The sequence below is a fragment of the Crinia signifera genome, chromosome 5 (genome assembly GCF_055691185.1).
Source record: "Crinia signifera chromosome 5, ASM5569118v1, whole genome shotgun sequence".
In the NCBI taxonomy this organism is placed as follows: Eukaryota; Metazoa; Chordata; class Amphibia; order Anura; family Myobatrachidae; genus Crinia; species Crinia signifera.
Window position 1 is genome coordinate 311,646,245 of NC_139221.1, and position 23,241 is coordinate 311,669,485.

Sequence of the window (23,241 nt, forward strand, 5' to 3'; positions counted from 1 at the left end):
ATATAAGTTGGTATTTCTCCTATCACCATATGATGGAGTTCTGTTGGATCTCCTTCTTCCGTAGTTGGGGACATAATTGGGTTTTCTATGGTAGGGTTGATATTTTTCCCTGTTCTCCATGAATACTTCATTCTGTTCTTCCTGTGGTCTCCGCCCCCTACGGGTAGTGAAGTAGGATCTCTGGTCAGATCTACGGAAGTCATTATTAGGTTTTTCATGGACTTTACCGTTCTCATAGTCCCATTTGTCCCTAGCGAACTTCTTTTGTTTGCGAGTGATGATATCACTTTCAAGGAAGTCTAGTTTATGTTGCAAATCGCCAACATCTCTCTGGAAGTCCTCGTCCTTTTCAAACTTCATTAGGGAAGATTCTAATTTGGTTATTTCTTCATCTAATTTTACAAGTTCCTTCTTTCTTTCACTGATAATCAGACCTATTAATTTGGCAGCACCTTCGTCCAATATGTTATTCCAGTTTGCCATGAATTCTTCAGTGACTGTTCCCATAGTGGGGGTTTTGTTTAGTCTTAGACCTCTTGGTATTCTTCCGACTTCAAGGTATTTTTCCAACGTGATAAGGTCATACCAATTTTTCAATTCTTTCGTGGAGATTTTCTCCATATAATTCAGGAGACTGTAATAGTCATCTTCATTTTCAATTAGTTGTTCCATCACCTGTTCATCTTCCGTAAAGATTGATTTGCATTTCTGCGATCTCGTTTTTCTATCCTTAAATAAGGGCATTTCTCTATTATTCTATAAAGGCTGCGTACAAGAGTTACCAACAGTCAAGAAGTATAGAGAACAGACTCTTGTTTCGCGCCACTTATTTGTTTGATATTATACTCTGGCTGCCGTACTCACAAGAACCCCTGTTGGATGGGGGAAAGAAGAATATGGATAGCAGTTGTGAGTTGGCGCCCTTTTTTTATGCCTTTAAGTACTGGGTCTCTAATATATATATATATATATATATATATATATATATATATATATATATCCACTGGTGGTCTGGCACTCCTAATGATGTAACTAAATGTCCCGGTGCCCTCACAGTCAATGATGCGGCACTCGGAATAAAGAGCATAGAGGTGGGATATAGCATGCTATATCCCACCTCTATGCTCTTTATTCCGAGTGCCGCACCTCAGACGATATATATATATATATATATATATATACACATATATATATATATATATATATATATATACACAGAAGTGAGAACCGGCACTGCAGGGCTTGGGTAAAGCCAGAGGAAGTAGCGTGCCCCGGTGCCAGCTATAGGGACCTTGCAGCCCCTTGTAGATAAAGGCGAAAGAATGGGCACTCAGGGACTCTCCTCAGGGTGAAAGGTGGACTGGTTTATTCCGTCAGGTCGTCAACATTTCGGGGTCTCCCCCGTCGTCAGGACAAATACAGTGGTAATACAAAAGGTGGTACGGTGAGGTGCATTATAAGGACTTAGGTACTGCATTCAATGTTCACACACAGGTCCAACAAGACACAGTAATTAATTTGTCTCAAACACAATTGACTCAAGCTGAAATAAGCCTCTTGAGCAAAGGTTTATCATCCATACCAACTGTACCTTTTGATCATTTTCAATGGACTGTAGATAAATATAAGATGAATCGCAAACTTCAATTAGCAAAGAAATTCAATACAACTAATACTACATCCTCTGTTAAATTTAAACGTAAAAGTACATACGATCCTCAATCAACAAATGCCAGTATTAGAACGTTTAACAGACTGCTGGAACTCGATATCCCTGGCCTTACAGCTCGCCCCCCCACAGCTAGGCACAACCTAACCCAAGCAGAAAAAATTGCCTTAAAAGATCTTCAAAATAACAACCTATTAACCATTAGACCAGCTGATAAGGGGGGAGCTGAGGTGGTCATGGATACCGCGGCATATCATAAAGAAGCATTGCGTCAACTCAATGACGCCCATACTTACAGATTACTCGATGGTGACCCCACAGCTGTTTTTCAAAAGAAAACTAAATTACTGCTGTCTGAAGGTCTTCTGAACCAGTGGATTGATCAAGATACAAGCCAGTTCTTAATGATTGAGCATCCTATTTGCCCAATTCTATATTTAACACCTAAAATTCATAAACGATTAGTAGACCCCCCAGGCCGCCCTATCATTTTGGCTAGGGGGTCGCTGTTTTCTAATATAGCGATCTATCTAGATAGCTTTCTCCAGCCACTGGTTCAGAAGACTGCAAGTTACCTCAAGGACACAACAGATTTTATAGACAAATTATCGAAAGTCCAATACAGTGACCAGAACCTGATGGTCACGATGGACGTATCGTCCTTATACACCGTCATCCCCCATCACATGGGACTCCAGACAGTGAGAGAAAAATTACAGCAAAATCATCAGGTCCAGCCACCAGACGAGTTTCTGATCACTTTATTAGAATTAACCTTGACATGCAATTACTTTAAATATGATGGCCGATTTTACCTCCAGACGGTAGGTACAGCAATGGGTAATAACATCGCACCCTCATACGCTAACCTGTTTATGGATACGTATGAGAGGACCCATATACACCCACATTTTGGAGGTGCAATGACCTGTTATCATCGCTTCATCGATGATATATTCCTGATTTAGAATGATACTCATTCATCTTTGCTAAAGATGTTTCACCATCTCAATTCAATTGATTCACCGATTCGATTTACAATCAATGTGCAATCGGAATCCATAGAATTCCTTGATGTGACAATTTATACAGCTGATGGCGGATATGGTCACAAGCTATACCGCAAACCGACTGACCACAATACTTTATTGCGGTCGGAGAGATTCCACCCTACTAGTCTGAAAAGGAACTTGCCTATTTTGCGAGTTCTGAGGAATAATTCAGACCCAAATATCGCGGAAGTACAGCTACAGGAGATGATAACCCGATTCCTAACAAGGGGATATACCAACACAATCATCACACAATGTTTATCGAAGGCCCGCAGGATTGCCATATCTGGCATTATTCGAAAAAAAAAAAAAAAAAGATGATAACCCATTTCTCATATCCACGACCTATACCACCGCGAGCCAACAAGTACAACAGACCATCAGGCAGCATTGGCATGTGGTATCCTCTGATCCTGTACTTAAAGGAAAATTACCAAATAAACCTTTAATCAGTTACAGAAGGGGGCGCAACCTGAAAGATCTTCTAATGCGCCCACAAATTACATCAACGCCAGCCAGCAACACCTGGTTAACTGTTCCTAAAAAAAGGATGCTATAAATGCACCGGGTGTGCCACATGCCGGAGCATGGCAACAGGATCACACTTTCACCACCCGTACACCAGGAAAAAGATCAAGATCATCTTTATTGGCCAGGTATACTTGCGTATGCTTGGAATTTTTTGTGGTAACAGTGCAGCATCAATCAGGGAACACAAGGGGGGTGGGAAGAGAGGCATAAACATACATCACATACATTTTACATATATCTAGAACAGTTCGAGTTAGTATTTGGTACGTTCAATACGGTTTATTTGGTGGACAGCTATTGGGAAGAAGCCTTTTGTAGTTCTTGTCGTCTTTGCTGGGATGGACCTAAAACGTCTGCCTGACGGAAGGGGTTCAAACAGGTTGTGGCCACGGTGTAGCTTGTCCGCCAAGATCTTTCCTGCACGCTTATTGACCCTGGCTAGGTATAGTTCTTGGACAGTGGGGAGCTCCGCCCCAATGATCTTTTCTGCCATCCTCACCACTCTTTGCAACCTTCGTCTGTCATTCTCGTTTGCTCCTCCGAACCAGATTGTGATCGAGGAGCAAAGGACAGACTCTACTATGGCAGTGTAGAAGATGAGCAGCAGCTCCTGCGGGATGTTGAATTTCTTGAGTTGCCTCAGGAAGAACAACCGCTGATGAGCCTTCTTGACAGTTGTAATGATGTTGGGACCCCATATTTAATATACAGCCGCTAATTAGTGGTAAACGGCCGCTAATTGCCGGCCAAATACTATTTGTATTGCTGTGGAACTACAAGTTCCAGTCGGCCCTTTAATGCCCCACATGCTGGGACTTGTGGTTCACCAAGTCCCAGTATGCGGGGGAGGCTTGCTGGGACTCATAGTTCCACAGCCATATACAATAGATTATTCTAACTTTTACACTTTAACCAGCCCGGTACCCACAGCCCAGGGGTACCGGGTACAGCACCAGTCTTCAGTCTGGGCAGGTCAGTTCTGGAGGGGGGGCCCCTTTATTGGGGGGTCCCCACTACCCAATGACCTCTGCCCAGGCTGACTGGTCGGTAGGGATGAATGCTTTGGCCGGGGGGATTTGTCTAAAAAGTCTCCCCCTGGCTGTGGTATTACCCTGCTGGCTGGTTGGGCGGGCCTGGGGCTGGTTCACAAAATATGGGGGACCCTACTCATTTTGTCCCCCGTATTTTGGGAACCAGGACCGGCCCTGGGGCCTGGTGCTGGTTTAAAAAAATACAGGGGACAAATGAGTAGGATCCCCAACTTGAATGGTTTCCTGATTTTTTAAAACCAGGACCAGCTCTTTGAGCCTGGTGCTGGTTATGGCTGTGTGGGGGGACCCCACACCATTTTTTAAAATGATTTCTTTAATTATCTTTTTTTTTTTACACTGCAGCCTGCACGGATGCGACTGATCCGTGCAGGCTGCCTATACAAATTTGTATTTTAAAATATAAAAAATACACTTCTATAATACCACTAAGGTATTAACCAGGCGCTGCACAGGGCCCTTTTCAAATCAAGCAGCAGTTAGATTAAGGGATAGTCAGTCCCTACAACATACTTAAAAGAAAAAGGATTTTGTAACTTCACTATTTGTGGAAGAAATTTGCCACATTAATTTAATTTAAAATAAAAATAAAATAATCATGTGCATGATTCATGTGTACATACAATAAAATATCACTAAAAATAGCATGCAATTGGTGCGAGCTCTGATGAAAAGAAATCTCCACTTTGATTAAGGGCAAAATTTGGATAGTGCACTGCACTTTATCCTTTTTGTGTGTGGACCCTGTTCCTTTCAGACTCCACGGATGATATTACTTGGGGAAACAGTCACTGTCACTCATATATCTGGGATGGCTTCCACTGCTGTAAGCTGCACTTGAGGTGGTCCCCGTGTAGTTGTCGTGCTGTTCTTTGAAGACACCTCATGTGCAGCTTGCAGCAGTGGAAGCCATCCCAGATATGTGAGTGACTGTTTCCCCCTTTCCCCAAGTAATATCATCCGTGGAGTCTGAAAGGAACAGGGTCCACACACAAAAAGGATAAAGTGCGGTGCACTATCCAAATTTTGCCCTTAATCAAAGTGGAGATTTCTATTCATCAGAGCTCGCACCAATTGCATGCTATTTTTAGTGATATTTTATTGTATGTACACATGAATCATGCACATGATTATTTTATTTTTATTTTGATTGTTTATTAATAAATTGTTAAAAATGAATGTGGTCAATTTCTTCCTCAAATAGCGCAGTTACGAAATCCTTTTTCTTGTATGTATTTAAAAATATGAATTTGCATTTAAAATACGAATTCGTATAGGAAAAAATATGTATCCATACGCCATCGCAAAACACGAATCAGTCAAATACTATTGATTAGTAAATTTTCCTCCAGAATACGAATTTGTAAATGCAATACGACGGCGATGCCAGTTGTATGCATTTGTATTAAGAATACGAATTTACGTATTTGTATTCTTAGTAAATTTCCCCCACTATCTTTTATGTTCTAGAAGGTTCTAAATAAATAAGTAGATTCTGATTGGTTGCCCATAGCAACATCCCATGTGAATTAGAACTCCAATCTTAGTAAATTCCCGGTACTCTTTACTTATCACGGCGCCCATCGCGGCCATCGCGGGCATTGAATGCACTAAAAAATCGGGTGCGACGCGACCGACGCGATGCCCGCGATTTCCCATAGGGAACAATGTTAAATGTCTCAATTGACCCGATTTTTCTGTTCAATGCCTCAATTGACCCGATTTTTCCATAGAAAACAATGTTAAATGGTCCACAGAGGCCAAATAGCCACCCTGAAGTGTGAAATGGCCCCCACAATTGGTAACGCCACCCCACGATCAACGTGAACCCGAAGCGTGGCGAGCGCAGCGAGCCCGCGAGGGGCGGCGGTACGCGTCCTACGACCTTTTCATACCCCCACTATCCACGTCGACTTGAAAATAGAATAGTGTGGCGAGCGTTTACCTGTGAAGGGACGCGTTTACCTGTGAAGGTATCCGCGTCCGCTCGCCACGCTTCGGGCTCGCCACACTATTCTATTCTCAACTCCACGCCGACGTGGATAGTGGGGGTATGAAAAGGTCGTAGGACGCGTACCGCCGCCCCTCGCGGGCTCGCTGCGCTCGCCACGCTTCGGGTTGACGTTGATCATGGGGTGGCGTTACCAATTGTGGGGGCCATTTCACACTTCAGGGTGGCTATTTGGCCTCTGTGGGACATTTAACTTTGTTTCCTATGGAAAAATCGGGTCAATTGAGGCATTGAACAGTAAAATCGGGTCAATTGAGAAATTTAACATTGTTCCCTATGGGAAATCGCGGGCATCGCGTCGGTCGCGTCGCACCCAATTTTTAGTGCATTCAATGCCCGCGATGCCCGCGATTTTTTTACCTGCGATGCCCACGATCAAAATCGTGGGCGCCGTGCTAGGTAAAGAGTACCGAATTCCCCCCTTAGGATCTTGGGAAAGTTAAAAATGTAGTTTACTTGAGCAACATTTCGAGGATCGAATCCCCTTCTTCAAGATCATGGATATATACAGATGTAGCCGCGTTTATATAGCCTGGCCTTGGCAAGGCATTCGCCTGTTAAGTTTTAGGAATCATATATCTCTCTTATCCCAATAATAGTTATTGAGATTGAAATATTATATAAAATATATTTATTATATCTTGTATTGATATAATAACGTATATATTTGACATCTGCAATTATATTCTAATAGACTTTACAATACAATAAGCAAAGTACTTGTCATAACCTGATTCCCAAAATATAACAGTTCAAGACTTGTAATTTTACCTCCAATTTTAGGATATTTATTTACAGGCAAAACAAACCGTACAAAATACACTTAACACAGTAATTGATGTATATGCTATTATATATACTTAAATGTATATACGCCTCCTTGCTTATATTCAGAGGCGTAACTATCGTCCCGCAGCCCCCGCCGTGGCGGGGAGGCGCTGAGGGTATGTGGGCGCCGGGGGGGCTGCGGGACGACAGTCACTGTCTGGCTGCCTGTGTGCACTGTCCGGGTCCCTGCTCTCCCGGCTATTGCCGCAGCGCTGCTCTCACTGATACAAAAAGTGACACTTGGAAAATGGCTGCCCCCCATACCGCAGACAGTTTTTCGTCTGCTGTATGGGGGCAGCCATTTTCCAAGTGTCACTTTCGTGACTGCTTATATTACATAAAATGACATTAAACAATTGACAGACTTGGACTGCTACAATACTGACATAAATTATAACTATACCAATAAACGAGCATTCATAGCTACCATGTTTACTGTCCGCTTCTCACTCCAGCCCATTGCTTGTTAGTTCCGTTATCTCTCTTGCGCCTGTCTCACATCTCTCCTCCTGACTCACTGAATGGGGTGTGAGTGTGAGTGAGTGTCCCTAGCTGATTCTTTTATTATAAATCATTCCCATGGAAAACATTGGTTCCCAGGGGTCAAGGTGTTGTAAGATCTGGCCTTCCTTTGTTTATTCCCTTTGAAGTACACCTGGTCTATTCCACCTCTAGAGTGTGACTATAAACAATTGTATCCTGTCCTGTTATATAACTGGACAATAGGTTGTTTGCATTTGCTAGACATATACAGTCGTTGCTAAACAGAATCTGTTTAAATATCCTGTGGGCTATTGTTCTATTATTTTGTATCCTGGGATGTAAAGTACTTGTTTATACTTATACCCCTTTTACACCAAAAACCCTGGTCGGACCCTGGTCTTTGAACGCTGGAGTTTCCAGGGTCTGACCCTGCTTTATACCCCTTTTACACCAAAACGCCGGGTCGCACCCGGCTTTTTTAGACCCAGGTTCAAGCCGGGTGCGACCCGGCGTTTAGTGCCATTTACACCGGCGGACAGCCCGACCCGCACTCGCAAGCCCCCCCCAGAGCTTGGAGATGACAGCGCAATGTCATCTCCAAGTGCCAATCACCGCCGCCGCCGGACCGGAACGCTGCTGGGGGCAGCCCAGCACTAAGGTAAGCTGCTAGGCTGCCCCCAGTCCCCGCGCACACTCCCCCCGCCGTCGCACAGGAGGTGAATGGATGCCGCACACAGGCATCCGTTCACCTCACTCCCCCGCCGCCGCTGCTGTCTGCAGGGTATAGCAGACAGCAGCGCCGGCTGTCAGTGTCAGGCTGACAACCCGTCCAACTTGCGGACGCTGCGGTCCGCAGGTTGGACGTTCCCCATTCATGTAAATGGGAGCCGGGTCATCCGACCCGGCGTTCCCATTTACACCGCCCTCTACCCAGGTCCTAGCCGTGTTCTACCCAGGTCAGGACCTGGGTAGAAGTCCCGTGTAAAGGGACACGGCGTTAGGGATTTACACCGCCGAAGATCCGGGTCTGACCCGCCGCTGACCCGGATTTTTCGGCGGTGTAAAAGGGGTATTACACAGCACTTCGACCTGGGTCAGACCTGGGTCTGCACAATTTACACTGAACCTGGGTCAGACCTGCCTTTCCTTGTGGATGTCGTTAAAAATACTTGCTCGTTGCCAAGGGGGGTGAAATTGCTTGTTCCCGGGTGCTGGGAGGAAGGGGGTGTCTGCGGTTGCTGAGGGGAGGAGGGGGTACCTGTCAGCCTGAGGTCGGAGGGGATGATATGCGCCGCCGCCGCTGCTGCTGTACCTACCCCCACAGCCGCGAAGTTCCTGCGGCGAATGGACAGTCAGTGGTGGGGGTCCCTCCGGCGCATGGGAACTAGTACTAGTTCACATAATAGCAATGTCAGGTACAAAACAGATAGGAGTGCACATGCGCAGTAAACAAATAACAGTGCACTAAAAACCCAGCAGAAGACATGCTTGCGACAAAGATGAATGGGGACAATAGGACAAGGTGGTAAGACCGCCCCATGGGGTTACCATATAGTAGGGCTCAACAAATACATGCTGACAGCCTGTATAGGCTTCGCAAGAGCCAGGCTGGTACATTACTAGTAAAACAAACAAAAAAATAAAGAAATAAAAGAAATACAGTGCCTGCGACAAGGACAGGAGTGCATGCCTACCCATTTCAATCCAGGTGGCGCTGCCTCCTCTGTTCTACCCGCAAAAGTAGGTGCCAATGGGTTTGACAACCCCCCTTATCTGCAGCACTGGTAACACAAGGGGCCTTATTCAAATTTTTAAGCAACTAATGTAGCTATTCAAATGTTGCTCAGTTCAGGCACACCTGGCCACCGGCACTTCAAGCTCACACCCTTTGGGGGTGATTAGCTTAAATCTGTAAAAAGTCACCTGCTTGAGGTATTGCAATGAATGGGGTACTGGAAAAAGTGTGTACCACGGGTAACAGGGCATCTGATAGGAGCAACAATTCAGTAGCGCCCATTTATTCCATCTGAGGGAGCAAATGTGATCTTTACTGATCTAATACATTTATCTGTTCAAGATGAAAGAAGTACACATTTGTGGGTGCACTGGCGTGCTGCTACGGTGATCTGGGCAGTATGGGCTGAGGGGAGAGGGGAGGGGGGGGTACCTGTCAGCCTGAGGTCGGAGCCGGATGGGATGATGTGCGTCGCCGCCGCTGCTGCTGCTGTAGCTCCCCCCGCAGCCGCGAAGTTCCTGCGGCGAATGGACAGTCAGTGGCGGGGGTCCCTCCGGCGCTTGGGAACTAGTACTAGTTCCCATGCGCCAAAGGGACCTCCGATGCTGACTGTCCATTCGCCGCAGGAACTTCGCGGCTATGGGGGGAGGTACAGCAGCAGCGGCGGCGACGCACATCATCCCCTCTGAAAATGAATTCAATTAGATTGGATTTTTACAAAGGGGTAATTCAAAGTGATAGTATATGGCCTATATTATTTCAGTAAAACACAAGCTACACAGGTTACTACAATGTCTAAACATTAAACTCTTATATTCCAATTATTAAGCTATTCCTACTTTTATATACATTCATAATATACACTATGGTTAGAATCACATTACATTAATGATGGTATAACACAATATCTCTATTTCTATGCAAGCCAATTTCCTATATGGTAAGAGGCCTGAGGCCTGCCGGCGAATGTGGCACACATGCGTCTAAGACACTGACAAGCGTGAGACGCTCATATGTCTATGTTCTCCGTCACGTCAACCACCGGGAATGTATCCCTGGCAAGCTGGAGCTCTTGCTGAGGACGACCCCATCTGTATCAGGCTACATATATATTTGCGTGGCCCTAGCACTCCAGATTGGATGTAACTGGCCTTCCATGGTGCAAGCGGCAGGTACAGCGACGAAGCATTTTATATATATGTACGTTCTTTCTTCTTTTTTCTTTCTAGAACTATCGCACTTTATTGTACGCATCCTGATGAAAAGGCTTATCCGACCCTGAAACGTTGATGGCATAACTACTGTATGTGATTTTTGCACAAATACAATCAAGTTGCTTATATGACTGAGTGCCGCCTGATTCTTTGGAGTAGCCAATATTCCCACCATGGTCCTAACTGTGCATAGTTTGTATATTCTCCTGCTGCCTGCATGGGTTTACTCCGGGTACTCCGGTTTTCTATAAATATTCTGTGTAAAGCGCTGTAGAATATATGTGCGCTATATAAGATACTGATAATATATAAATATATACAGTATACTGTATAGTCTCATAGGAAGGAACAGACAGCGGCACTCCAAGGGTTTTCAAAAGCGTGTATTAAAGCAAACCTCATCAACCCGACCACACCGAGTGACCCGATGCAGGCCAGACCTGGTTCCAGCATGGCTGACTCAGCAGGCACCCCCGCCTCCGCCAGGGACACCCCCGGTTACCAGGGCATGGCCGTCGACAGGCGGGAGCATTACAGCTTCTCTGAAGATGACCCCGACAAGATTCTGTTTACCCTAAGGCTCCACCAGATGGAAGATCAACCCAGTCTTGACGTACTATTTAAACAGTGGTACCGCCTCAAGAAGAGGGAAACAGACTTTTTACTCCATGGCGTATCCCTCTCCGAATATCACCGGAAAAAATGATCCCCAGGGGGTTCCGAGTACGGAACACCCCGACCATCGGTCGGCATAATCCCGATTTTTGCCGCCGATGGATCGGGATACTAAATAAATGCAGTCATGATCTAATCCTGCTTGTAATCGAAGAGGCCGCACAGGAGTTGAAACTAGCCAAGCAAGCGGTAGCTGACTTTGAAAAAACACATAAGGCGGTCTTCACACAAGACCCCTCTCAGGACTGGTTGAATAAACTACAAGTCCAATGTGATAATTACCAGAAGGACCTCCTAAAATTCAAGAGGAACAAATATTACATCGTAAAAGAAGATTATGATTCCAACAAGGTGTACCGCTGGCTGGCTGGGAGTGACCAAGACACCTACAGACGGAATCGCCCACAGAGACATCGCCCATTTAAGAGAGCTCAAAACTCACAGCGGAGAACTGACGCATCGTCAAACAGCGACAGCGAGTTCAATGTCGAATCGGACACCCCGGAAAATCTGGCCCCTTTGGGGACCTCAGACGGGGATTCAACCCCGACCACCTCCAAAAAAAGAGGAGGAGGCAAACCACCCGCCGGGGCGGCCAAAGTTCGCGCCTCAACAAGAAAACCTACCAACCGGTAGAGTCATTGGTGTTTAACCTGTCCGAGCGCACCTTCAGCCCTGATGAACTGAGAGTCTTAAACCATGGCTTATCTTTTGTCCCCACCACCCCCTTCGACGACCTTTCCTGGCAAATCGACCTACATCGACACTCAAGAAACCTGAGACTCAAGGAGTTCTTTCAAGATAAACCCGCTGCCCCCAATACTGAGATACACCATGATTTCATCAAGCGTAAGATAAAATCCACGTTTGATCCACCATCTCATAACCCTGCGATAGCCACGTACACACGGTTGTTGGACACGGCTGTCAATAAATTCAATAATGCTGTTCACCCATACCACTCCAACATGTCGAGGAAAGAACAACGGGCATTATCAAGCCTCAGTAAATACAGAGATGTCATCTTCAGAGCCGCCGACAAAGGCGGCGGCCTTGTAATTCAAGATCTCTCCAAATACACAGCAGAATGTGACAGACAATTGCAAGATCATACCATCTACGAGCTATTGCCAGGTGACCCAACTATAAAGTACAAAGCAGAACTGGACCAGGTTCTAGCGGGAGCAGCAACCGGAGGACTAATATCCCCCAAGCTACAGCAGGCACTCTCGCAGGCTCATCCCTCAGTCCCCCTCTTTTTTACATTACCGAAAATACACAAAAGCCTTACAGACCCTCCCGGACGTCCCATCATTTCTGCTCAAAATTCAATATTTCAACCCATCTCCCAGTTCCTTGATGGCATTTTACAACCGCTCATCAGAGAGCAACCGGCCTACATAAAAGACACCACGGATTTCCTCAATGTCCTCAACCAGCACCTGACTGTACCGCCCACCACACTGCTATGCATAATGGATGTTAGCAGTCTTTACACCTGCATTCCCCATGAGGCGGGATTGGTGGCCATGGACAATTTCCTACAGTCTACAAACATGGTATCCCTAGATCGAGCTCTATTCCTGAAGCTCTTAAAACTGACACTAACCAGGAATTACTTCTTGTTCAATGGGAACTTTTTTAAACAACTGTCTGGCTGCTCGATGGGGAGCAACGTCTCCCCATCGTTTGCGAACATCTTTATGTTTGAGGAAACCCAGTCCATGTTCGTAAATAACCCTGAGGCTGAAGGCAAAGTCATCCTTATAACCCGCTACATAGATGACTTGTTCATGCTATGGAACGGCAGCGAGATGGAGTTTGAATCCCTCATGCAGAACATCAATAGGAGAGACTCCCCGATAAAGTTTACATACCAGTCCTCCACCAGTACTGCCAACTATTTGGATGTCCAAATCAATTTGAGGGACGGCAACATTAGTACCAGTCTGTATGTCAAGCCTACGGACAAAAATAATGTATTAAAGGGGAACAGCTTCCATCCCACCCCCCTGAAAAAAGCCCTACCCAGATCACAAATGTTAAGGGCAGCAAGGATAGTCAGTGATGCCAGCATGCTACCCTCAGTCCTTGACAATATGATTGCTAAGTTTGAAGAAAGAGGGTACAAAAGGAACCTGTTACTCCTGCAGAAACAAGAAGTCCTCACGATCTCTAGGGACTCCTTGTTATCCAGTGTTCAAGATAATGCAAGAAATAATTCTAAACAAGAAAATGCACTACCATTTGTGTCCAGGTACAATACTGCCTCTTACATCCTACCGAGAGCATCTCGTGCCCTTTGGCCCATCGTCAAAACCGATGTGAATCTACCAGGACTGAAAGAGAAAACTCCCCTCATCTGCCATACCAGGGGGAAAAACATATGTGACAGGATTGTCCATAATGATATTACAGGCTTTGCCAGAACTGTCACGGACAACCAGAGCAATTTCCTACGACGCTCCAATGGGTGCTATAAATGCATAGGCTGCACTACTTGTCAACACATGTTAACAGGCACAGAATTCACACATCCCTCCAATGGTACATGTTTTCCCATCAGACACGTTGTAACGTGTACCACCACCCACATCGTCTACATCATCCAATGCCCCTGTAAGCTGTTATACGTGGGTAAGACAATAAGATCTTTACGCACCCGCATGGCGCTACACAGGTCCTCCATCAGCAAGGCACTCAGTGGAAAAGACAACGAGCAACCTGTCGCCAAACATTTTGCCCTGATGAAGCATAAGCTCACGGACCTTAAACACATCATTATTGACCACGTTCCAGAGTCATTGAGACGAGGCGATAGGGATGGATTGCTCCTTAAAAGAGAAGCTACCTGGATCCACAAACTGAACTGTACCAAGCCGTATGGACTTAATGAAAAATTCAGTTATGCCATATTTCTGTGACCTTTGATCTCAGATTTAGTGTGCTTTTTCTTCCTCTTCACTATTCTTGCTGTCCCTTTACCCTTTCCAATTATATTCAGTTTATCCCGTTAAAGTTTAAGTTTTTCCTGATGACCTAGACTACTAGTAAGGCCCCTTATTAGAGACATGGACCAACTGATCCACCTTCGGGACCACATCTCACTGATCCGGTTAGGGTACTACCTGACACCAAGTTTTGAGTGCTTTTTCTTCTTCTCTGCTAGTTCTTGCTGTCCCTGTACCCATTTCTATTATATTTTCTTTATCCCACCTTATATTGATTATTTTACCCATTCATGACTGGGAGAGAGGTGACAGGATGAGTGAAATCTCTGACTCTGATCGACACATGCCGACGCAGCCACCGTTCATCCCGCCACAGTGACAACTTAGATACACCTACAGGGTATACAACATCACTTGGGCATTACCCCCACACATATACCTGCGACAACCACAGGACCAGTGTGCTTTTTCTTCCTCTCCTCTTAAACTTCTCGCTATCACTTTACCCTTTCTGTTTTACCTTGAGTTGTCCCACAGTTAGTTATATTTTCTCGACTACCCAGTATAGACCCCATAGGTCGAATTGGGCTTGACATTTGCATTATGACTGACTTGATGTCGACACTAAAACAGTTGACTCCTTTTGTCCGTGACGGAACTACACGGGGAAATTCAGCCCTGACTGATTGCCATGCTGCTACATGATACTGGCCATCCAGGTGCATTAATCACAGTAAATGCACCGATATCCATAAGCACGGCTTCCAATATTATGCAAGTCCTTACAGACTGCCAGATTTACCCACGGAGTGAGAGGTGTTACCCACACCTTTGTGTAGATGTTTTTTATTCGACATTTTTTATATGATATGTCTTTCTCACCAATATATAGCACTAGATACACGTATATATAACACATTGAATGTCTTTTTCACCTCCTATTACGTTTTGCTATTTGCATTTACTTTACTGTGTATCTTTGTCTTTTAGGCAGAGACCAATCACACAGCGGCTAGCTGGAGACATGCACACACCCCCTATGATTGTTCTCACCAGTGTCTCCATGGAGACCATGCAGCATGCACTCCAATGTGCTGTTCACACACAGGATATCCTGCCACAGAGCACTTCCTGTGCTCACACTTCCGGGTCCTGCAGCACCAGCATGCTGAGCAATGTGATTTGTCTCTGTCACACTTTGTTATTTAAGGTAAGCACCAGTCACTATTTTCTTGTTATTGCACTTAAACCTTGACAAAGGGGTGAATGATACCCCGAAACGTTGGTTTGCTTTAATACACGCTTTTGAAAACCCTTGGAGTGCCGCTGTCTGTTCCTTCCTATGAGACTACCTGTTTGTTCCAGAAGGCACCCAGGTACTGAATCCCAGCTGAGGGAGTGCCGGGCCGTCTACCTCTCTCCAGTATACTGTATATATATATTTATATATATATATATATATATATATACTCACATCAGGGCCAAAACTAGGGTTTCCTGCGCCCGGGGGCAAGGCAGTCTTTTGGTGCCCCCCTCTCCCCTAGTGATGCTGCTGCGCGCCGTAGGCGCGTCAAAATTTTAGGGGGCGTGGCCTAATTTGGGGGCGTGGTCTATAATCGCTGCTCTCCCGCGAGGCCACGCCCCCCATTTTGCCGCTATGGGGGCATGACCCAGAGGCTCTGTGAGCCTCTAGCCATGCCCCCAGCCCCCTGGCTGCGGGAATAGATGCTGTGCGCATGCGCACAGCGTTTATTCCCCGCTGCTTAGTTAGCAGCTGACAGGGGGGACGGACCAAATGACGCCTTGTCCCTGGCGCCGGAGACCCCCCCCCTCCCCGCACAGTCCTCTCACCGTTGAAGCCGCAGAAGCCGCAGCCGCATCTTACTTTGACTTCGTCCGTCTCCTACTAGCGCTGCGGCGGGAAGCGCTGATGACTTCAAAAAGACTTGCCGGACGCTGATTGGCTGAATTCAGCCAATCAGCGTCCGGCAAGTCTTTTCGAAGTCATCAGCGCTTCCTGCAGCCGCGCTAGTAGTAGGAGATGGACGGAGTCAAAGTAACATGCCGCTACAGCGTCGACTCCACACACCTGTCACCGGACCTCACAGCGCCCCTCACCTCCAGCGCCCGGTGCGCGTGACCCCCCAGCCCCCCCCCCCCTAGTTACGGCCCTGCTCACATACATGCATACCTCTAAACTACTTTAGTAATTTTCAAATGGGTACCTGACATGTGTGGGTGGCCTGAAAAGGGGGTGGAGCTAAGGAGTGGATGGGAGTGGCATTGAGTAGATTATTCCATACAGCCTAGAGCAGTGACCCCCATTTTCATAATTTTGGTTGACGTGTCCAGTACACCTCTAGCACTTGGCCAGCCCCTGGGGGACAAGGCTGATGTCACAAAGCCCCACCCCCAATCCACACAAACTCAGCAATTCGTGGGTCCGTGGGAAGGGGCTGGGGCTAAAATTATGCAGTGATGGGATTCGCATAATTTTAGTCCCTCTCCACAGACTCGTGAATTATGGAATTTGTTTCAGCAGCTCCAGGTGGTTTGGCAGCTTTGGGGAACATGTAGGAGACGCCCACCTTCACAATGGCCGGGTGGGGGACCCAATTTTCATGAGTCTCCCGTCCATTCCGAGACGGTAGTCAAGTATGTCACTGCCACATGGAGCATGGCCTGGGAGGAGCTGCATGCCAGCTCCCCCTACCTGCAGCCACCCCAGCAGCAGCCTGTGTCTCTGACAGGAGGCAGCTGCCAGCAGCCACAAAGCCAGTCTGTTGGTGGCAGTTTAGTATGACAGCTGGGCCATTGAATAGGCAGGCAGGGGGGTTCTAGGTACTAGAAACCCCCCCATGCATGAGTGTATGTACATATTCACTAGAAACTAGTGACATCACTGATAATGCAGTCTATCCATTCACTGGAAATCAGTGCAAGTGATTTGATAGGCTGCATTCACACGATTGATTAACGATTTCATTAGGTACAAAATCCTAATTAAATATTTAACATATAACAATTTCATTTATTAATTACGGTTTGGCTGTTTAATTTGACTTTAATTTATTTGTAAAAAAACCACTGAATTTATAGTTATTTTGTAACCGTAAATAATCCCATCTTGTGCCATTACCATGCACATTCACTGCTGCCTGGTACAGGAGAGATAGTAAATGAAACCTAGTTAAACAGGTAGAGACTAGCAGCAGGCAAAGGTCAGTGGGTGAAAGAGCCGCACTGCAATGGGGACACGTAAGGTGGGGGGTTGTGCTGCGAAGCCGATGCCACCAATAATCTGGCTAACCAGACTAACCGTCATGGTTTCGGAACCGAGGGTGCCGGATTTTCGGTGGTGTACCTGTACATTATTATTATGCTTGTTAAAAAATGAGACAATAAATCCCACCACTGCAAAGACTTACCAATGTTCCGCTTTTGGCAATTCCCTTGTAACAAACATGCGGTCATAAAAATTCTCTGTACAAAAGAGACAAATATGATCATTACATCAGACAGATACAGACAGATACAAGCATTTTGCTTGGTTGGAATGTCTTCTACTGAACAGATGAAACTAGCAAAATATATTGTTTTCTGAGATAGTGACATAATTGAAACTCAAACACATATGGAAGAAGTGGAAGCTTCTGCTTGGGTAAAGGCAGCTGCTTGTCCCCACCACTGACCAGGTGCCGGCATCTACACAATGTAGCTGACAGGTGATAGGACTGGCTAATGTGCAGTATTAGCAGCAATGGTAATATGCGTGTGCACTGGCTACAGCCCATAGAAGCCAGCTAGGGCTACCTGAAGGGGAAGGGGGGGGGGGGGAGGTGGATCGCAACTGGAAGGCACCAATTATAGTATCACTAGTAGCAGTAGCCACATAAATAGTTAATACTAATTGATGAATAGTCTCTCGGTTTGCTCTGGCTAAATGGGCTTCTTAGTGTTTCCTACTGAGAGATATGATGTGTATAGTCAATATATATGTTAGAGTGTAACCCTGTATACAATTACAGATAATTGCCTTGAAATTTCATATACAGTTACTGTCCCACATTACTTACATTAAATGCATCAAACAGATCACATCACTTACTACTACATATATGTGATAATACATATAGAGCGCACCTTGTCAGGGTAAACATTACAAATAGTAACAAGATAATTTGACTAAAGCAATAAATCTGGCATTTGGAACAAGTCCTAATATGCCACTGAGTACAGCTAAGTGACATTTTTCAAATGAAATTAAATCTTGCACCTTTTCCCATTCAGCTGCCAATGTCACGCATTTCACCAGCAGAATTTGTTCTCTGATCAGTGAGAAATGGTAAAAAGTGAAAGCAGAACTTGAATATTGTGTTACTGTTGTGAAGATGTCTTTGATATTTCCCTTTGCAGAGACAAGTAGGATCACTCTGGATGTAAAACAATATTGTATCATTGTTGTAATGTTGTTGTTGTATCGTTATTGTAATGTTGTTTTAGTAACTTTAAATTAAACACTATTAATATTAGGGATGAGCAGGTTTGGATCTTCAATCAGATCCTGGCTTGGATTGTGAAGTTCAAGAACCTCTACAAACTTCACGATTCAAGCGGGGATCCAAGTCCGGCTCGGGCTTTCCAACCAGATTCCGATCACGGAAGGACGTAAAATTTCATCATCGCGCTGTCGGATTCTTGTGGGATCCGGACTATATATAAGTCCCTGCTGCTCGGTGCCATCTTCATTCCAGCATTAGAAAGGGAGCAAGACAGATGTACCTGTCTGAATTGAGGGTGGCGTGGGGTATAGTCTTGTGTGGTGTAGGGAGGTATGGGGTTAATTGGGCGCTGCTTCCCTGTGTGTTTTCTCCAAATGAAAGGGTTCCTCCCGTGTTAATTGGGGCTGCCCTGTGTGCTCGCTCCATACAAATGATGGAGTTCTGCCCAAATTTATTGGGCACTGATGCCATGTGTGTTTTTTCTCTGAACAAAGGGGTTCCACCCGTCTTAATTAGGCTGTGCTCTGTATTCTCACTACATACAAATTAAGCAGTTCTCCCGTGTGCTACTGTATAAAGGTATGCTGCCTTGTGTTCGTTCCAAATAAAGGAGATTCACCCATGTTAATTGAGCACTGCTGCCTTGTGTGTTTGCTCTAAATAAAGGTGTTCCACCTGCGTTAATTGGGCGCTACTTACATGCCGCAAGACTGAGCCAGCTGATAGCATGGCATTCCCAAGAAACACTAGGCATTGGTTAGACTTAGAAACTGACCTAGACGGTATACCCTCGATCTCACACCTACCCTGGCTCCCTCGTAGACATTACCCACACATTTCTTATCCTTCACCCACTTTGAATTAACTCTTTGATTCTGGGAGATCCTTAACAAAAAACTGAAACTGTCTACAATTCCGTCTCCACTCACTCCTTTATGGAGTAATACAGCTTTTCCTCCTGGTCTCTCCCCCTCGACGGCATCCCCCTGGATACCCTAGGGCATAACTGGCCTCCACCATATATCAGACAAATTGGCACCAAAATCATTCGCTGAGTTACAGGAAAAATATGTTATACCCAACTCCCTACACTATCAATACCTTCTCCTCTTCTTTACTCCCATTCTCCCATTCTACCCCAGACCCCCATTTGCAATGGAGAGATCCTGCATGTACAGATCCACTGACACAGGCGCCATTTCTCTACTGTATACTGTAATTTGATTTTGACGCAGACATCTCCAGACCTTGAACCCCATGTACAAGCATGGGAACGTGACCTGGAACAACATTTTGACGATGAGGGATGGGATGTAATTCGATCCGCAATATTGAAATGTTCCATAAGCATAACCATATGAGAAAACTCCTATGATATTTTCAACAGATGGCATCTAGTCCCTGACCACCTACACCGTATGGATCACGGCTCCTCCAATCTGTGCTGGAGAAACTGTGGACAGAGAGGTACATTCTACCACATATGGTGGCTCATGGTGTGTTCGCTCACACAACAAATCATATCTCCCCCTACACCAGATAACCTCCTCTTGTGTGCCCCCTTAGATCACTTGCTGAAGGAATCCAACAAACTCCTTCTTCACATTTCATGCTCAGCTTAATATCAAATTGCCCATAACAGGAAGATCCCCACAGACCCAAGTTGCCGAGAATTTTACAGTACAGATGTAGCATCTCTCATTCAGCCAGCCCCCGCCATCCTGCGAAAGGGAGCGCAAACACGAGACACTTGCGTGCCCCATTCTGACAGAGCTCTCTGCCGCCTCACGGTTGCTCCCCGCCGCCTCCTGCAATCCCCCCCTAACTCTGCCGGTCTCCCTGAAGCGGAGACGGGCAGGGATTCCGCCACCCAATGCCAAGTGACGAGGACGCGCGTGCGTGTGAGATGCTTGTGTGTCACTGTCAGATGGAGCGCCTCTCTACCAGCTCTAGCCAGCAGAGGGGATCTGGCAAGGACTGGTGATGAATGAGAGGCGCTCCATCTGTATATGGTTTGTGGAAAAATGGAGTATATCACTAACCTCCAGAACATAGTAAAACAATTCCATTCTATCTGGCTTCCGTGGTATTCTCACCATAATACCCCACTTCCTAGTCTCATGTAATATATCTCCCAAAAATCAATGTGTCTCTAATTAGTCTCTGACCGCTCTGGTTCACTATACCAGAACCCTGCCTCCGCTCTTACCCCCCCTTCCCCGAGATAATCTTCATGCTTAAGATACTTTTTCACTGTCATTTCAGTAATTCGTGTTGACTTTTACTTACTCTTCTACAGTCACTGTTAATTCTGTCTATATAATCATTTTGAAATTTAGTGAAATCAATCTGTTCCTGAGAGGTGTGTACTTTACCTCAGTTCAAAAATGTTTGTAGACTACTTCAATCTATTTGTGACTTTACTGTTTTTGTAAAGTTTTTTAATAACTGAATCTTCACTCAACATAAAAATGTTGGAATATAAAATAATTCAGTTAGACCCACTGTCCACTTTACCACGGACATGTGGACAAGTGGTAAAGGGCAATTTAAGGACTATATTACTGTAGCAGCCCACTGGGTAGATATATCGCCTTAAGCAGCAACAATAGCAGTGGCAGCAGTTTTGGAGTGAAAACATTTTCAATTTTAAACTTGATGATGATTATATGCAGTGGCGTAACTATAGAGGGTGCAGGGGATGCAACTGCTATGGGGCCCGGGGGCTTGGGGGGCCCAAGGACCCAGCAGTCTATCTCCTGCACCCTTTTGAATGTTGTTGCCTTTTTTTTTTAAAGTATGTAGTGCGGACTGCGGATCGGCTCTGTGCTACGCTGAATAGGAGTTCGGCAGTTTGAGTTCCACTTCCTCCCTTCCTGGAGGAGGTGGGAGGTGGGGTCCTGTTAGGGCAGGCTGCATACACTGTCAGACTAGAGGGCGCTGCAGGCAGGTGCCTTTGTCCATTTGCCGGGCGCTCGCTGAGATACCAGTGGGCGCCCGGCAGCTCCTTCACATGAGGAGCGATTTTACAGCAGAAGGAAAAAAAACATCTCCCAGTACCGTACACTGGCAGTGCAGCAGGGGGGGATGGCCGCTGACAGTTACACCCGAAAAAGAGCCCACAGAATTCAGGTAACTGGTTAGGGGGCAGTCAGGACAGGGAATGCTACTTCTATAACTTACACACACACCCACACCCTTCCTGCACACCACTTGTTTTGCCCTCACCCCCCCCCCCCGGCACTCGTGTGTACCTGTGATCCCCCAGCCCCCATGAATGCTTCCACTCCCCCTTACTCCTCCAGCTTTCTTGTATGTGCCTGTAAGCCCCCCTGCAGGAGACTTCCCCCCGGCTGTCTTGCTGTGTGTGCCTGCAACCTCCCCTCCCCCAAGCAAATGACAGCTCCCCCCCCCCCCCCTTCATCAAGCTTTCTTGTGTGTGCCTGCAACCCCCCCCCCCTTTGCAGGTAGCAGCCCCCCGGCTTTCTTGTGTGTGTACCTAAGATCCCCCCTGCAAGTGACAGCTCTCCTGGCTCTCGTGTGCCTCTGACACCACCCCCCCCCATCCCACCCCCCCCACCCCCCCAATCTCTAACAGCAAAATTTTGCTATGGGGCCCACAAACTTGTAGTTACGCCCCTGATTATATGTATTGTGAATCTGAGGTTCTTACCTTGACAAGGCTCCTAGAAGAAAGCTCATTGTCACTGCTATGTCCCATTTCTGCAGCAGACACCAGACACAGCTGAGCAGACACCAGCATTAGGACAGCGAGAACTACAATGATTTTCATGACTCCTTTTTTCTAAAAAGAACCTCAAAAGCTGCAGCACTAGATGGGCTCACACTGTCTCTGAGAAGATAAGAAGTGTCAGTCGGCAGGATCAGTAACACATAAACAGAGCATCCACAATTATGCATACACATACGTACATGACCGCCAAGAGGGGGGGCACATTTTACCCAGCCCGGGTCCGGAAACATAATTTTTTTAATTTGGCCGTGTTGGAAGGAGGGGGGTTAGCGGGGTCAGCCGTGTGTAGCGGCTGCGTGCGTGACAGCCAGAGTGTGTACTCACAAAGTTGTCACAAGACGTGTAGCACAGCCAGCAGTCAGGCCACCGCTGCGGAGATAATCTCATCAATTTGTGAGTCTGTGTCTGCAGTCAGCTCCTGCCACGGGATGTGGATGCACATAGGGAGGGAGGAGCTCAGGGAGGCTGAGCTAGTCAGGACACTGATGGAGGGAGGGGAGAGAGTGAGTGGCAAGGCTGATGCTGGCTGTGCGTTCTATGGGCATGTGGCAGCTCTAGCATCAGCAGAAAACACCAGCAGGATCTGCGATCTGGCTGCTTGGCTGTAAGTAAATTTTTGTGACTAGTAAATGTAACAGATGAAGATAATTTATATATATATATATATATATATATATATATATATATATATATATATATATATAGTAGAGTCTGGCATTCTCCCTTGCTGTCACTGTGCCCTGGTGCCCTCTTGGAACAAATTGGTAGGTGCAAAGTAAAAAGCGGC

General features: G+C 46.1%; 1 protein-coding gene across 5 annotated transcripts in view; it reads right to left on the reverse strand.

The window, feature by feature from the left end:
• LOC146079763 (riparin-1.4-like) overlaps window positions 1-22,907 on the reverse strand; it is a 35,074-nt gene extending 12,167 nt beyond the window's left edge. For 3 of the 5 annotated variants that reach the window (XR_014474736.1, XM_083186412.1, XM_083186410.1), the window contains exons 1-3: window positions 22,779-22,907; window positions 22,374-22,553; window positions 17,627-17,681 (exon numbers count right to left, since the gene is read on the reverse strand). Coding sequence is in view for 4 of the 5 variants with exons in the window: in XM_083186412.1 (XP_083042538.1) it covers window positions 17,627-17,681; window positions 22,374-22,493 (175 nt within the window). In the remaining variant the exon portion in view is untranslated. The other 2 variants (XM_083186413.1, XM_083186411.1) reach the window with 2 other exon arrangements.
• Window positions 22,908-23,241: the final 334 nt, after the last annotated feature.